This window comes from Rhipicephalus microplus, unplaced genomic scaffold, assembly GCF_043290135.1.
Source record: "Rhipicephalus microplus isolate Deutch F79 unplaced genomic scaffold, USDA_Rmic scaffold_182, whole genome shotgun sequence".
NCBI classification, from domain to species: Eukaryota; Metazoa; Arthropoda; class Arachnida; order Ixodida; family Ixodidae; genus Rhipicephalus; species Rhipicephalus microplus.
Window position 1 is genome coordinate 285,307 of NW_027464753.1, and position 18,389 is coordinate 303,695.

Here is an 18,389-nt window from a genome sequence, read left to right on the forward strand (position 1 = left end):
GATGGCTACAGCTAAAGTTGACACTGTCAGCGAAAGCAAAGGAAAACCGCTTTGTTTTCTGTGCAACAAGCCGGGTCATCGAGCTTCCGATTGCTGGACAAAGTCTCGAGCGCCCAAGTCGACGTCGTGCTGGATCTGTAAGAAGTCAGGGCACAGATCCGATAGTTGTCCCTCAAACTCGGGAAAACGTAGAGAGGCATCATGTTCCGTCTTGGGATACCAGAAAGCGCAGCAGGAGAAATCAATGGAAGATGCGCCTGACAATCAGGATGAGAAACATTGTCATGACACGTGTGATGGGACCCAAAGCAACGCAACTTGCGACAACGGGTCAAAACAAATGCCAACTGTAAAGGGCTATCTCGAAGGGAAACGGGTTACCGTATTGCGGGATAACGGTTGCAATACAGTAGTGGTGAAACGATCGCTAGTTCCTGACTGCAACTTGACTGGCAACACCCGTACCGTTCGCTTATTGGACCGATCTGCAAAAGTCTTACCAGAAGCAGAGGTGTACATAGATTCTCCGTTTTTCAGAGGTCAGGTGCTTGCTGTTTGTATGGAGAATCCATTGTATGAAGTCGTGCTTGGCAACATTGCGGGTGTACTGTCAGCTGCCCGACCAGCCCCGAAGCAGCCAGCAGGACGTCCAAAACTAGCACAGATTCACCATGATCCAGTATGCACTGAAGAAGAACCTGAAGATGCAACCTCATCAGATAGAAGACGACAAGATGACATGTCGGCGGCTGCAGGAAAAGAAAGGAAAAAGCCCAGTGAACTGATTGTTCCTCGGATCCAACCCCTGGATATCAGCCGGGAAGCGCTAAAGAATTTACAGCACGCAGATCCCACGCTGGAAACCTGCTTCGCCGCATTGGGGAAGGTCATATCTAAGAAGCCAGCAGTCACTGAGTTTGTGCTGGTACGCGACATTCTTTTCCGGCGCCACCGCACGGCAGAAAGGCGAGACTTGGAGCAACTTGTAGTACCCAAGGATCTTCGGAACACCGTAATGAAGATGGCTCATGAAGGCCTTCTGTCTGGTCACCAAGGGCAAAGAAGGACAACAGACCGTGTCCTTACAGAGTTTTATTGGCCGGGTGTACGGGCTGATGTGATACGGTTCGTGAAGTCGTGCGACGTATGTCAGAGGACCGTGCCTAAACACCTCGTCGGACGAGTTCCATTGGGAAATATGCCTATCATAGACACACCTTTTCAGCGGGTCGCCATCGATATTATTGGCCGCTGTCACCAACGTCATCCAAGGGCAACAAGTATGTCTTAACGATGGTAGACTTCGCTACGCGTTACCCGGATGCGGTGGCACTACCGAGCATCGAGACAGAGCGCATAGCGGAAGCACTAGTAGAGATGTTCTCCCGCGTTGGGGTGCCCCGTGAGATAGTGAGCGACCGTGGAAAGTCGTTCACCTCGAGTCTCATGCAGGAACTCGGTCGGCTACTTTCATTTCGTCAGCTACCCACAACGCCTTATCACCCCATGGCCAACGGACTTGTGGAGAGATTTAATGGAACTCTCAAACAAATGGTTCGCCGCATGTGTCAAGAACGGCCGCGACATTGGGACAGGTACTTGGCTCCCCTGCTCTTTGCATACCGTGAAGTTCCCCAGACGAGCCTTGGATTCGCGCCGTTCGATCTCCTCTACGGCAGATTTGTACGCGGGCCAATGTCGATCCTTAAGGAACTGTGGACAGGGGCCAACATCGATCCTGAAACGAAAACAACATACGAGTATGTTATAGATCTCCGGGAGCGACTGCAAGACACCTGCAAGGTAGCGCACGAAGAACTCCTGAAGGCGAAAATGACACAGAAGAAATATTACGATAGGAAAGCAAGAGTTCGACACCTATCACCCGGCGACAAAGTATTGCTGTTGCTACCATCAGATAAGAATAAATTGATCTTGACATGGAAGGGACCCTTCACAGTGCTTGAAAAACGCAGTGACTATGACTACGAGATAGATCTCGGAACTCGGAGAAGTCTTTTTCACATTAACCTTCTCAAGAAATACCACGAAAGGGAGCCCGAAAGTGAAGCACAACAAGCTGCCGTTTCTGTGCAGTCAGACACTGTTGACGAGCGAGAAATTCCCTTTGTTGCCCTGCACCAAAGGGAAACATATAAAAATGTGTTAGTAGCGCCTAACTTGAACAGCCCGCAGACAGACCAAATTAATGAACTCCTCAGAGAGTTCCATGATGTATTTTCTGACGTGCCAGGGAAGACGGACCTCGTCGAGTGCAAGTTACGCCTTACCACTGAAACACCGGTAAAGGTACGCCCATACCCCATACCATTCGCCATCCAAGAAACTGTAGAAAAAGAACTACAGGACATGCTATCCCAAGGTATCATTGAGCCCTCGGAGTCCCCGTATCAAGCTCCCATCGTCGTGGTCAAGAAGAAAGACGGGAACACCCGACTTTGCATTGATTTCAGACAGCTGAATCGAGTCGTCGTTACAGACAACGAACCGATACCGCGAGTGGACATGATCTTTGCCAAACTAGGTCAGAGCCGCTACTTTTCGAAGTTCGACTTCACCAAAGGGTACTGGCAGGTGCCGATGCACGAAGCATCGAAGGTCTTCACCGCTTTTCAGTCCTCTTCTGGCCTTTACCAATTCAGATTCATGCCTTTCGGCATCAAAACAGCGCCTGCTGTGTTCACCCGACTAATGAGACGAGTGGTAGATGGAATACCGAACATCTATCACTATTTTGACGATGTGCTCATAGCGACACAAACTTGGGACGAGCACATAACAACTCTCACCAAGTTTCTGCAACGTGTCAGGGCAGCTCATCTCACAATAAAGCCATCGAAAAGTGAGGTGGCGTTTGCCGAAGTGAAATTCTTGGGACACATTCTCGGGAACAATCTTCTCCGACCCCAGATTGAGACATTGGAGAAGATTCAGGCCGCAAAGAGACCGAAGACGAAGAAGGAAGTTCGCTCCTTTCTAGGTTTAAGCGGTTATTATCGGGATTTCGTGCCCAATTACTCCGCTGTAGTATCACCTCTAACGGAACTCACTAGGAAGCGAGGTCCAAATAAGGTCATCTGGGAAAAATGCCATGAACAAGCGTTTGTAACACTACAGCGTATACTATCATCTGGTCCGGTACTGCGATCACCGGACTTACAAGAGCCATTCATATTGCGCACGGATGCATCTTCATCCAGCATTGGAGCCGTTTTAATGCAGCGTCACGACGGCATGTTGCATCCAGTAGCCTACGCAAGCCGTAAACTGCTCGAACGGGAGTCACGGTACTCAACAATCGAAAGAGAGGCGCTGGCTCTTGTGTGGGCTATACAAAAGTTTCATGTGTACCTCTTCGGAAACCGATTCGTGCTGCAAACTGACCACCAGCCGCTTGCGTACATAAATTCCGCAAAACACATCAACAGCCGAGTACTCCGCTGGAGCCTATTGCTTACTGAGTATGACTTTGTGGTTGAGTACATTAAGGGCTCCGACAACGTAGGTGCCGACTACCTCAGCCGCATTTGACTTCTCCGCTGGTTAGCGTTTAGTGGTGGCACAATTTCTTTTCATGTCAATTCACCCTTTCCCTAACAGAATGAACTTCTGTAAATAATGTTTTTTTTTTGCTATGCTTTCGCTTTTGGGTACTCCACCTCGCGCGCTTGTGAAAAGTTGTTTTCCCCCTAAACAACTTTCTTGAGCAGGGGGATATTTGTAAGGAATGGACACAAAAGTGCTGTGTTTAGGTACGATTTGTGGCTCAAAGGACTTGCAAGCGCCGAGGAACGCCAAACCGAAACTAAAGAAGACGAGCGGAGGGCAGGTGGCACGAAGGCGATAACAAGAAATGGAAAAGAAGAGGAGAAGAAGAAGGAACGTGGAAAAGCGAGCTCGAGCGTGGAGGCCACGAAGGCAGACGAAGCAGTGCGCCGCTCGAGAGGACGAGTTACTGGGAGCGTTCTTGAGCCGGACGTGGGACCCGTACGTGTCGGCCAGGTCGAGCTCCGGCGTGTTCGTTCGGGGTCGAGTCCGCCGGCCTGTTCAAGGTGCAAGGACGGGGCCTGCTGAACGGCTCCTGCCTGGGTGCAGTGGCCGGGAGCAGGTTCGTGGCGAGGCCTACCGGGCGTGGTCCTCGTGAGCCGGGGCCTGACCCTGAACCTCAGGAGTTGCGACCCTGACTGCTGGCCGCGACGTCTGACTAAACGGCGCTGCACACGGTAGCGCATCCGTGTGCCGTCAGCCGTTCCAGCCGCTCCAGCCGTGCCACCTTTGCCCTCGCGCACGTCGACGATCGCATCATGTCGGGACGACGGGGACCCAAACTGTGAGGCAGCGTTTTTCTCTTGCGAACTGAGAACTCTACGCGCTGGACTCGGAGTAAGCGTAGCCGCGAGCTCTCCGCATGCTAGAGGTCTGACTCTCGTACATGTTGCGTGACGCGTGGCGTGTAGGGTTGGACATATAGTTTTATTTTCACCTGCCACTTCGTTCTCTAGTGTATAATATAACGCTTCTTTTGTTCGCATCCATTGTTGATGTTAATCCTTTTTCGTCCGCTATAAACAAACACAGTGACGAACGTCCTTAACCATCACAGTTGCATTGAGCGAGGATAGCTTGGATGACCTCCGACAGGAACACTCGACCCCTATCACTGAGTAATTCCCGCGAAGCACCATGGCGTAGAATGAAGCTGCGGAGAATGAAGAGTGCAACTTCGTGGGCGGTAGCTGCCGGTAGAGCTGCAGTCTCAGCGTAGCGTGTCAGATGATCGACTCCGACAATAATCCACTGGTTTCCAGAGCTACTATATGGGAGGGGGCCATAGAGGTCTATACCCACGCGGTCGAATGGGCGAGCCGGGCACGGGAGTGGCTGTAACATGCCAGTAAGGTGCCACGGAGGTGTCTTGTTCTGTTGGCAAGTGGTGCAAGACTGAACGTATTTCTGCACAAAGCGATACATTCCTCGCCAGTAATAGCGTTGGCGCAGCCTTTCGTAGGTTTTCAGGACACCTGCGTGAGCACTTTGGGGATCTGCATGGAAATTCATGCAAATGTCAGAGCGCATATGAGTTGGGACAGCAAGGAGCCACTTCCGACCACCAGGCATGTAGTTGCGGCGGTACAGAATGTTGTCTCGTAAGGAAAAGTGGGCTGCTTGCCGGCGTAGTGCTCTCGTGGAAGGGACTGCAGACGGATTGGTAAAGTAGTCGACTAACAGGGCAAGGTATGGGTCTTTACGCTGCTCCGAAAGCATGTCAGTGGTGTTGAGTGGTGACAAGGTGGTAAAACGGGGTGGCAGAGAAGCCACATCTGGTGTTAATGGCGATCGGGAAAGTGCATCGGCGTCCGCATGCTTGCGACCGGAACGATATACGACACGGATGTCGTATTTCTGCAATAGAAGGGCCCAACGCCCCAGACGTCCGGACGGGTCTTTCAAGGTGGATAGCCAACATAGAGTGTGGTGGTCTGTGACCACGTCGAAGGGGCGACCGTAAAGGAACGGGCGAAACTTCTTCAATGCCCAGATTATGGCCAAACACTCCTTCTCGGTCATGGAGTAATTCAATTCAGCCTTCTTGAGAGCGCGACTTGCATGGGCGACTACGTATTCGGCTTGGGTGCCTTTTCGTTGTGCAAAAACTGCACCAAGACCAATGCCACTTGCATCGGTGTGAATTTCTGTGGCAGCAGGGGGGTTGTAGTGTTGATCAGGAGAAGACACTGCTATGTTACGAGGCAAAGAGACTATGTCGAGAGCAACTCGCGGTTGCCTACCGTGGAGAAGTTGAGCAGGAGACACTCCAGTGGTGCCTTGTGGTGTGAACCTGTACGAAGCTAAACATTCAGTCAAGACTTGCTTGAGGGGATGGTGCTCTAATTGGGCGATCTGGATATGTTCCTTCAGAACGCGATTAAAGCGCTCGATTTGCCCATTTGATTGGGGATAGAAAAGTGATGACCTCAAGTGCTGAATTCCTCGTTGTGAAAGAAAAGCCTCAAAATGTTGGGACTGAAACTGTGGACCATTGTCCGTAGCTATGGCATCAGGAATACCTTCCCGGCTGAAGATTGAAGACACAAACTCAATGATGACCTCAGAAGTAACCGTATGTGTGAAACAAAGCTCTGGCCATTTGGAATGATAGTCGATGAGAGAAACAATGAACCGGGCATTTTGCAGAACATTATGCAAAGGACAAATGATGTCCATGCCGAGTTTCTGCCAAGGCCGATCAGGCCACTGGACTGGCTGCAACGGAGAAAATGCAGGTTTGGCAGACTTGTCAGCTGCCTGACATATGTGGCAGTTGTAAACTGCATGCTCGACCTGCTTGTCTAAGGCTGGCCACCAGTACCTGTCTCGGAGATTCTGTTTGGTGCGGACAATGCCTGGATGGGCTTCATGGGCAAGCTGTATTAGCTTGTTACGGAAAGAAGCCGGGGGAATCACGCGTTCATCGCGGAAAAGCAAGTCCTCGGCACAAGACAGTTCCTGTCGGACTGTGAAGTAAGGCAAGAATTCAGAAGCAAGAGCACATTTGGAAGGCCATCCTTCACGTAAATATTTGAGAACTTGAGACAAAGTGGAATCTGCAGCTGTAGCTGCCTGAAGCTCAGCTTTAGTAATGCAGGAAGTAACTAATGAAACAACTTCCTCATCCCGCTGTTCAGTAACCGGTATCCGAAGAGGAAGGCGCGACAGTGCATCAGCAACCACGTTATTAGAACCTTTACAATATTGAACCCTGAAATTATAATACATGAATTTGGCACACCAACGGGAAATGCGAATGGGGCGGCGGCCTTCGGATCCTGCAGAAAGAAGAACAACTAGTGCTTGGTGATCTGTACGTAATGTGAAGTGCCGGCCCCACAAGTAAACATGCCATTTCTCACAGGCAAAAAGACACGCGAGAGCTTCACGCTCTCCTACTGAATATCTGCGTTCAGCAGGGGTCAATGTACGAATCAGCATAGGCAAAACTACACAAGGGATTGAAGGACTAAACAAATCAGCATCGGAGCAGGCGAATGCGATCACTAGTTTGACACAGTGTGTTAAAGACTTGCAAAGTAGAAATAACACATTAGAAAATCGCAGCCGACAGCAAAATCTTGTGTTTTACGGTGTCGATGACAACAACCGAGCCGAGACTTGGGACTAATCGGAAAACTTGATCACAAGTATTTGTAAAAAAGAACTTCAGATCGATTTGCACTCCTTACAGAAGGCCCACCGCGTGGGCCGGTATACTGAAAGTGGGAAAAGACCTATTGTTGTCCATTTCTCTTTATACAAAAAAAAAACAAAGCGTACTAACTAAGGCAAAAAAGTTTAAGGGCTCGCCTTACAGCGTCGATCAAGGCTATTCTCCCGTGATCCGGGACATACTTAAGCGATTGTGGGAATTCGCGAAAGCAAAACGGACCAATAAAGAAGAAGTAAAGCTTAAGAGTGACGGGGTTGTCATCAACGGCCAAGCATTCGTTTGGGATAAGGAAAAAGAAGAAGTTGTGAAAGTGCGCAAACAGTGACAAGTTGTTGTCAAAAGCAGTGCCCGTTGCGACCTTGGCGCAATCGTAATCAATTGTAGGAGCCTGGTAAACAAAGTCGAAGAATTTGCTGGATTAATCCATTCGTTCAAAGCTGACATCGTATTTGGCACAGAGTCTTGGTTGAACCCGTCTATTCGTGATAGTGAAGTCTTCCCAGATGATTTTATAGCTTATCGGAAGGACAGGCCTAGCTTAGGCGGGGGAGTCTTTATACTCGTTCACTGCTCACTGCATTCATCAGCGTTTGATATTGGCCATGAGAAATTGGAATCAGTTTGGTGCTCCGTCAGATTAGAGGATAATTCTTCTTTTGCCGTCGGGGCATTTTATCGACCACCTGCCTCCGACATTAGTTCATTACAACTTTTACATGAAACTATTTCCGATATTTCTGGCGAAATCTTTCTTCTTGCTGGAGACTTTAATTTGCCAGATCTGCTTTGGGATGACAGCACATGCACGTGCAAAACTGGTAGCCGTGTTAACAGCGAGATGAAAAAAATCGTTAATGTTTTTGGGCTCTACCAGTATGTGCATCAGCCAACCCCAAATGGCAACATTCTAGACTTGATGTTTTGTAATGTCCCCACTATTGTAACTTCTGTGGATAACGTTCCGTGTATAAGTGATCACACCGCGGTCGTCGCGGGTATTAGGTTTGAAAAGAACAAGTCAAAGAAGCAACCTACAAGGAAGGTATTTCTTTTTGGTAAAGGTGACTACTCAGCGATGTCACATGCGCTTTCAAATCATCTGCCTGTTTTCGAATGCCTTGCCGAATATTCTACCACACAAGAATCGTGGTGTGCTTTTAAAAGTAAAGTAATGGAACTCATAGATATTTACATACCAAGTGTGCATTCTCGTGGAATGAATAGCCGCAAGAAGCCTTGGGTTACCTCACAGTTATTAAAAATAATTAAAAACCGGCAGCGAGTATACCGTAGCTTCAAAAGAACGAAGGCAAAAAAACACTTCGACAGGTTAAGCGCCCTAACGCGTGAATACAAAGTTATGGCAAAAAACGCGAAGGCTGGCTACTTAAATAGGCTAAATGAAGAACTGAAAACAAATTCCAAAATGTTCTGGCGGTACTTAAAACGTTGCGGGTCGGACGCTACCGGTATTAACGAAATCCAATATAATAATCAAGTGTTCTCGGAAGATATAGACAAGGCGAACTGCCTTAATGAATATTTTCGCTCTGTATTTTCGCCAAAGACTGATGAATACTGTGATATCCCATGTGTATATCCCATACCCTTAATGCAGCCTATTGAGCTTAGCGTGGACGGCATTCAAGCTTTTCTCAGTAATCTCGATGAAACAAAAGCGAATGGTCCTGATGGAATTCCTCTGTGTGTTTACAAACATTGTGCTTCTCCTGTTTCCATGTATCTTCATTTAATTTACTCGAAGTCTTTATCTACTGGTGTCTTACCAGTGACTGGAAGATGGCCCACGTTATGCCGATCCACAAAGGTGAACCCAAAAAGGAAGCTGTCAACTATAGACCAATTTCATTAACATCAATTGCCTGCAAAGTACTTGAGCACATCTTGTACAAGGAAATAATGCGACATATAACGCACCACAAATTGTTAATAGAAAATCAGCATGGATTCCGTAAAGGACTATCTTGTACCACGCAGCTGGTTGAATTTTATCATGATTTATCCTCTAGTATTGACGAAAATGGGCAAATTGACTGTATTTTTCTTGATTTCCAAAAAGCTTTTGATTCGGTTTCGCATGCGCTCTTTTTGCAAAAACTTAAGTTATTTAATTTAGACCTAAATGTGATAATCTGGATAGAAAATTATTTAAAGCATCGTCGCCAATGTGTTGTTTTGAATGGAAAAGCATCCAGTTATGTTGACGTGACATCAGGTGTGCCACAGGGCTCCGTTTTGGGTCCTTTGTTGTTTTTAATTTATATCAATGATATTTCGGTTGGTATCTCATTGTCTATCCGGCTTTTTGCCGATGACTGTATAGTCTACCGGAAAATTAAGAGTGAGCAGGGTTCCTCCCAACTTCAAAATGACTTGGTGCGTATTCATGACTGGTGTACAACGTGGAAAATGTCTTTAAATTTTATTAAGTGCAATAACCTTTGTTTTTCAAAGAAGACAAAGAAGATCGAATTTAGATATTGTATAAATGATGTGCCAGTTACCACGAAGACAACTTACAAATACCTGGGTGTGTTTTTTTCTTCTGACTGTTTCTTCTGACTGTTCATGGAATGTGCATGTTGATTATGTTGTCGCGAAAGCTGCGAGGGTGTTAAATTTTATTCAGCGTAACTTACGATGTTCGCATCAGGGACTTAAATGTGCGTATTTGACGTGTGTACGACCAGTCTTAGAGTACACCTGCGCTGTGTGGGATCCGGCGCAGGTATATCTTAGTGATAATATAGAAAAAATACAGAACAGGGCAGCAAGGTTCGTCCTGGGACGGTATCAATGGCGGGAAAGCTCTACTGCTATGAAACAAGAATTGAATTGGGAGCTGCTTTCATCGCGTAGAAGAAAATTGCGATTAAAACTTTTGTATCTAATATTTAATAATAAAACTGGAATCAATAAGGATATGTATTTACAGACGCCGTATTATTTATCAAATCGAATTAATCATCCTTTTAAACTGAGGGAATACCGTCCCAGGACTGGAACATTTGCAAATTCTTTTTTTGTCAGAACAATACATGAGTGGAATGGGCTCACAAGTGTACAAGTGTCTGCTGTAAATGAAAATTTGTTTCTTTCGAATCTGTAACCCCCCTGCTATAACGCCTTCGGGCGCTGCAGGTATACTTCGAATAAAGAATAAAGAGATGCAAAAGCGATAGTCATCAGCTGATCACCTCTGAGTTGTTGAAACACTGCTCCCAGTCCAACATCGGACGCATCCGTTGTGATGACGATGGGAAGCTTCTCATTGAAAATACTAACAGCTGGGTTTGAGGCCAGTATTGACTTAACTCGAATGAAGCTCTGCTCAGCTTCAGCTGACCAGTTAAAAGGCTGTGCTTGACGAAGTACAGTACGCAGTGGTTCAAGAACATCAGCATAGTGAGGAAAAAACTTGGCATAATAACCAACAAGACCTACAAAAGATTGCAAGGTTTTAGCATCAGTAGGCCGTGGGGCATTGACAATGGCCTGAACTTTAGATCCAACAGGTGTCAAGCCGCGGGAACTGACATTATGTCCTAGAAATTGTAACTCATTCACAGAAAAAATGCACTTGTTATTAAGTTTCATACCACATTCACTGATGCGGTTGAGAACAGTATGCAAGTTAGCATCGTGCTCTTCGCGAGTACGTCTCCACAACAAAATGTCATCCAAGTAAAAAAGGGCGCCGTTACGACCCTTAAGAATAATTGACATAATTTTCTGAAAGACTGCAGGGGCAGATGCAAGCCCGAAACACACGCGGCGAAACCGAAACAAGCCTTCGTGCGATACAAATGTGGTTAAGTCTCTACTGCACTGGGAAAGTTCAACTTGGTGATAAGCAGACGCGAGGTCCAGCTTGGAGAAACATACCGCTCCGGAGAGCTGATGAAGAAGTTCTTCAATGTGAGGAAGTGGAAACTCGTCTACGACGATCGCCTTGTTCGGTTCTCGTAAGTCGACGCATAGTCGAAGGGATCCATTTTTTCTTGACGACGACCAGTGGAGAAACCCAGTCAAAAGCAGAGACAGGCTCGATGATTCCGCTGGCTTGAAGGCGAGACAGTTCCGCAGAGACTTGCTCACGGAGAAGAAGAGGAATGCGGCGCAGCTTGGCACGCACAGGGCACACACCTGGTCGACGCATCACTTTATGCACAAAACCGTGCACACAACCCAGTTCACAGGTGAACAGGTGGTGGAATTCAGAAGGCGCGTTGGCCGGAAGATCATCTTGGACGTCGACTTGAGCACACGTCATAGACGCACCGACGATGTTGATGGACAAAGCCGAGATGGCATCACGTTTCAAAAGCGAGCTGCCATTGGCAGTTACATAAAAAGTAATGGAAGCAGTGCGACTGCGATAGGAGACCTGAGCTGTAAAATGACCTAATATATCAATCGTTTCCTTGGAATATGTTTGTAGAATGACGTGTGAAGGCAAAAGGCGAATGTTGGAAAAATGACTATGAAAGTCAGCGGCACTGATTAAAGAGACTGAGCCACCAGTGTCCACGAGAAATGACAAGGGCACATGGCCCACTGAAGCTACGATGCTGGGCTCGGACGTAGTGTGGAGGCCATCCACATTCAACACAGTGACCGTATTGGTCTGTGCAGTGCTCGAAGGAGCGGACGAAGAAACTGGTTCAGGAAGATTTGCTGGACGGGAATTGCATACGGACTGAAAATGTCCGATTTTTCCACACGCAAGACAAGTGCGGTTTTTCGTGGGACACTGCGCAAAATTGGCTAAATGCCGAGCCGATCAGCAACAAAACTATCTATCTGCCTGCCTGCCTGCCTGTCTGCCAGCCTGTCTGTCTGTCTGTCTGTTTGTCTGTCTGTCTGTCTGTTCCTCTTGCGGGACACTGCGCAAAATTGGCTAAATGCCGAGCCGATCCGCAACGAAAGCAATGCGCGGTTGCGCTTGGAAAAGAAAATTGCAAACGCGAGCTAGGAGCTCGGTGCTGTTCCTGAAAACCAGAATTTGGCGGAATGGGGTCGCCATATTGCCGGCTTCCTCGCCCCCGCGACACAGAGAGGCCGCCATATTGGCTGCCACGGAAGGACTGTGCAGGCGGGCATTCATGTTGGCCGCTGCGCCGAGACGAAGATGAAGGGCCGCCATGTTGACGCGTCCCGTGAAACAAAGAGCCGCCGCCTTGGCCCCCCGCAGCAGAAAGTTGCTGCACTGAATGCGGAGCGAATTGCTCCAACTGGGAGCGAATTAGCTCGTCCTCTCGCGCAATCGAGAGGGCTTCGGATAATGAAATCGAGGAGCCTTTTTGAAGCATGCAGCAGCGGACGTTTTGCGAGGCTACCCCGGTGAAAAGCTGATGGCGGATCATATCACCCTCGAGCGCGCCGAAGCCGCACGACGCGGCGAGCATTCGAAGAGAAGTAATGAACTCGCCGACTGGCTCGCCAGGCAATTGTCGCCTTTCTTGGAATTTTACGCGTGCGAGATAATCGCACGAGACATCTTTAAAATGCTCATCGAAAAGAGCAACAGCATTCTTGAAGGCATTGCCCGACGCTCGCGTCAGCGACGCGTTGGTGGCTTCCAAAGTATAGAAGAGCTTTAACCCGGCAGGGCCCCACGCGTTGAGCAGCAGGGCCTTGCGACGCTCGGCCTTGCTGGCGTCCTCCCCGGCCGCGCCTGCGTAGGCCTGGAACACCAATTTCCAGTCCGCCCTTGGAAGTGGCGGGTCTCTGGACGAATGAAGAAATAGGGGAGGTGGAATAGGAGACGCCATTTCAAGCAAGAAGAATAGAGAGGTGCAGACGAGAAGAAAATGACGCCAGTACACTGTTTGAAGAAGACGACAGAGGCGGCGTAGCTGAATCAAGAAATGAAGCGACGCAGCACGCAGCTGCCACCTTGCTGGGAACAAAGAGCGTCTAGGGTTAGCAGGGTAGGTCCATTAGAAGCACGAAAAAGACGAACACGGAAAACGAAATGGGTTCTTACACGTCCTCGTCGCCATAGCTGTGTTGGGGGCTGGGTGGTCCCGACGAAGCAGAAGAAGAACACGGCCGACGGAGACGTACGTGGCCGGCGGGGACGCTGACCAGCCCGAACACGCGGGTTGGCGCAAAGCGCCGAAGAGAAGAACAATAACCGCACTCCACGGTTACCCAACACACACTCGTTTTATTTTACAGTCGCCTTGAAATCCTAGATGCCAGAGCGGCGCCCCCTGGCATCCTCGCATGTTATTCCGAAACCGAAACCGAAAACCCAGAACACAACAGGCTTTTTGCCACTCTTTCTGCTGTGTAGTAGCACTGCAGAGCAGGCTAGCGCTGAACAGGTGCCCCATTAATTACAGCACTTGTTTATGTTTTTATACTACTGCAACTTGCCGATGCAGTTATAGATGGGAACTAACACACTCTTTGTGGACTGGTCAAAGCATTTGCAGCTTGCGCAAAATAGTTTTCTTTCATAAAAAACGATTACCATTACCGCTGCTTTGTTGAAGCTGCTGTGAGCATATGACCGCAACTAATCTTTTTAAATATTTTAATTTTACCGTACTGAAAGTGGCAAAAAAGGTTTCCATTTTAATATCCAATAAATCTGATCAACTTTGCTTATGGCTACTTGGAGCAATGAAGGCAGCTTGCAAAGCAGTGACGAATAAAGCCATAGACTAGAGCTCATTGAGAAGCTGAAATAAGTAGATATAAGTGCTCAAAATACCTTTGGTTTCTCAAGTTAAAGACTGAATTCTTCGTGAGCTGTTTCAGTCAAAAATTTCATTCAATGTTAAAATATTAACTGTTGAGGAGGCCGCCATCAACATAATTGTAGTCATGATAAATGTTGTGAAGTAAAGCATAAGAAGCGTCGCGTGTAATATTATTACATGCATCATACATAACAAACATATACGTGTTCTCCCAGTGCATGCTGCTTAAAACTGACTGCCTTTTTTTTTACGCTATTGAACAAGTGCTCTGGGTATGAAAAATGACATGAAAGTGCGAGCGCGTCGGAGAAGTTGTCTGTCTCCTAATATATATATATATATATATATATATATATATATCGGCTGACAAGTGTGTTACTCATATGTACCATACTGATTTGTTTCACTCCATGAGCACTTTACAAAGCTGATTGCTTTCATTCATTTGTCGTGCATTCTCCTCTTGCACCTATACACCATAAGAGGCCGAAGACAAAGCTGGTCTCTGTGTGTGTTGTGTGTGTGTGGGTGTTTTCCAATCAAGTGATCTCTCAGTCTTGTGTATAGTTAAGCTCAATCTTACAAAAATGGATTTTACGAATTTCCCTGTTTAGCAAAGAGATTTCCTTTGCTCAAAAGTCACCCATAGGGTTCAACATTGTCATCAATGACACATTGATACCAGTGTCTCCCCCTCACGCATTTGCCTTCCATATCAGTCGTATGTTAGGTGTGTGCTAGTCTATATAAAATGCAGCGGTTGCTTGCGGATGTCGTTACGTCGCAGTTTGAGATTTCGAAGAACTGAATCTTGATTTAGTAACTGAATAATCTAAATGCCACCATCGGTTAATTAAATCAAGTTTCAACTTGATACATTTTCTGAACATATACAATCCTCATGGTGCACTGTTTAGCATTACATTTTAATTGTGGCAATCTTATTGCTTCTAATCACTTGCACTGTTGTGATCACCTGTCCCATCAATTTTCTCCCAGGTCAAGCCCAACGACCACATGCTCAACAAGTACCATGCCTGGTTGAAAACACAAAGCCTGCAAGTATAACCAGGTCGGTCCTGAACAACCCAGGAGGGTTTGGCATGTTCAAGAGAGACACGATAACAGCGCAATGGGAGTGGAGAATACTTCTACACTGGCGTACTTTGTTCATATATCATTGTCATTCTAACCTTGATCATAGGTTTATTTTATGCTGTGCTTTACTGATATTTTATGCTCTGCTTTACTGAAAGCAGCCAGCAAGTTGCGATGTACTTTCAGAAAGTAACAACACTGAGAAGCATTCTTTGTGCGAGGGACTGAGTTTGTGCCCGTGCTCACAATGCCTGTTGCATTGGTTGGCATTATTACAATGTTTGCCGTGTCACACTACAGAAGCATTCATGCAAAGAGGTCACAAGCTTTCTTATTACTCTTTTTAGAGCATTCCTAGCTTCCATGTTACGTGTTAAAGTAACAGCTTGCTACTCTACACAAGCTTTGAAGTCGCTGTACTTACTCTTTTGTGTGCTCTGCTTTTGGTACAGTGGTAAACAAACGGCTTGCCAAATTATCTAAATTCCACACTGTCATGTAAAGAGGCACTTGTCCACTGCTCAAGGCCTGTTATGCATTGAACTCTTCTTGTATTTGTGAGCAGGTTACAAGTGGGACGCTGTTCTCAGTACTTTTGCCTTTCCTGTCTTACAAATTCTTTGTTGTTATTTGCTCGGCAGGCATCTAAGTATGTCCAGCCATCGACAAACGAGTGTCTGCATTACTGTCACATTTTCTCACGTATAACCCACACTTGCATAAAAAGCGCACCTCTACCTATAAACTGCAGGAAAATAACGCTTTTTTAAATCGCCACTTACATTGTTGTGAAAACTTCTTAGCAATACCGTGAAGCAGTATCACGAAGCCAGTTTTCACGACTCTCAGTTCGATTTCAGTTTCAATTTTTTTGTATTTGTCATGTGGGTTATACGCAAGAAAATATAGTAAGTTGGCACTCAACTTTGAAGCAGGCTTGGTGGAGATCTAACAGTAGCCAATCACGTAGATCGGTTTACTGGCAAACACAGTTTGGTTGTGCATATGTGAACAAGATGGCACCCTTGGCACCCGTGTGTGAGAGCTCAAACATGTTGAGAACTGTGGGCTAGTTACTGTTGAGGTTACATGTGCAGAGATACCCAAGAAAGTAGACTAAAAAATGGCTGCTGCCACCGTGCACCTTGGGTTCGTTTCCTGCTGGCCACAAGTTGCTCGGCATTCGCTTTTCTTTTTTTTACTCATAATTGCCATGCAACTAACGACAACAAATAATATCTCGTATGCTTTCCTGGCACGTCGAGTTTCAGAGACACTATTTCTTCAATTCTTGGAAACAAAAAAAAAGAGAGAGAGAGAGAAAAAAACAGAGAGATTTGTAAGATCTATTTAAAAGCATCACTTGCATAAATAATGATCACGTGTCACACAATGTACACTAGTTTTGGTATTTGTTAACTATGAGGGTGTAGTAAACAAAGACACCAGATGTGGCTGTTAAAAAACTTCTTTCTTTTATTTGTTACGTATGTGTGCATCCCCATTCATTGCATTATTGTATTCACATATTCATTAATTTAAGCTGCTTCAAGAAAGTTTATACTGTGTACCTTCTGTTTGTAGCATTCGTTGATAGCAAGCACTATTCACAGTTGTTGCAATTTGTGCCGCTTACCAAACAATATCTACCAGGCCATTGTGTATAACATACCGTGATCGTCGTGTACAGCTGTTCTGATAGTCTCACAAGAGCATGCGTCTGGCAATGTGATGTGTATATTAAATCACGTGAGTCACTCGCGTGATTTAAAGATGCTTGATTGAGCAGTCTTCTAAAGTCAGCAATTGAATGTTTCACCGTCACCTTGTTACGTGAAACAAAACGGCTCTTACTGTAATTAAACTTCATTCTACCAATTTTTTAGGTAGCACATTGTACTCCTTTAGAATGTTTTATTGCGTGTTTTTTTTTTATTTTTATGGTTATTTAACAGTGTCATATACATAGAGTTTCTCAAAATTAACTAGAGGGGACTCTGGCGCTGCGATCGATCAGCGACCATGGGAATGATGGGCAGTACACACATTTGCCTAGTCTTCGTACTTGCGGGCGGCAAATCATACTTGCGGCTTCGCTTATTGCTGTGTTTCGATTTTGTTTTGAAACAAAGATTCAACTCTTTTGAACTTCGTGACCCAATTTAGAAAGGTAATTCGAAAGAAATAGGGTGGTGAAGCGCAATTGCTGAACATTTGCTGATTTTTGTTTCGTGAGAAAACAGCTTCAAGCCACACAAACACACACGAAGCCAAAAGCAGGCCAGAAGTACGAAGTTTAGAGAAATGTGTGTACTACCCATCATTCTCATGCTCACTGAAACGCCGTGCGTTGCAGCTTCCATAGACACTAGCACCAGAGTTCCCTCTAGTGTATATTAGGAAACTCTATGGTCATATATTGTAAACACTGAGCACTGTTTTCAGCCATATTTTGTTAAAGTTTACTCCTGCACAATAAATGTTTTGTCTCTACTTTTTTGCACTCGTCTTGACAAGTCTTCATTTATTCTTAAATACTGCAGCCCTATGCAGGGATCTTGTAGGGGTGGAGTATATTTCCATAAACAAATGTACAGTTCACAAGATCGACATAATAGGTCACAGGTCAGTGAACTCACTCACAAGTAGACTTACTCGGGCTTGCTCAGTTCAAGCTGCGAGTCCGGGTTAGTAATATTTGGGTAAGACCCACAGATGGAAACTGGATTGAAACCTCTTCTGCATGATGAGACTGTGTGATACAGCAATGCAACATAAAAAATTTGCAATAGTGTAGTTATGTTGACTCATGCAATGTAAGTTATCCAAATATAGCAGCATGAATACTACAATGATCGAACATGCAATGCCTTATGCAGCAGGAGGCACATGATTAGTTGTGACTGCCTGGGATTCTCTGATGTTTCAAGTACAGTTGGTGTTCTTGCATTCCATTGCCACCGAAATGCTGTAATCACAACCTGAAATCAAACTGGTCGCCTTGTGCCCAGTAACAGAATCGAGGCACTGGGTACTCGAAACGATACAGATCCAGAGATGCCATTACTATAGAGGGTTTCTACGCAACATTCAAAATGAAGTACGTATGTCCTCTGAAAGCAGTGTCGAGGCACTGGGTACTAGAAGAGATACAGATTCAGAGATGCCATCACTGTAGAGGGTTTCTACGCAACATTCAAAATGAAGTACGTGTGTCTTTTGAAAACAGCGTCGAGGTACTGGGTACTGAAACAGATACAGATTCAGAGATGCCATTACTGTAGAGGGTTTCTACGCAACATTCAAAATGA

General features: G+C 46.2%; 1 protein-coding gene across 1 annotated transcript in view; it reads left to right on the forward strand.

The window, feature by feature from the left end:
- Nucleotides 1–17,571, forward strand: part of LOC142791688 (uncharacterized) — a 99,962-nt gene extending 82,391 nt beyond the window's left edge. The window contains exon 8 of the mRNA XM_075885529.1: nt 14,980–17,571. Coding sequence (XP_075741644.1) covers nt 14,980–15,048 — 69 coding nt within the window. The 3' untranslated portion in view covers nt 15,049–17,571. The remainder of the gene's footprint in view (nt 1–14,979) is intronic.
- The last annotated feature ends 818 nt before the right edge of the window (nt 17,572–18,389 follow it).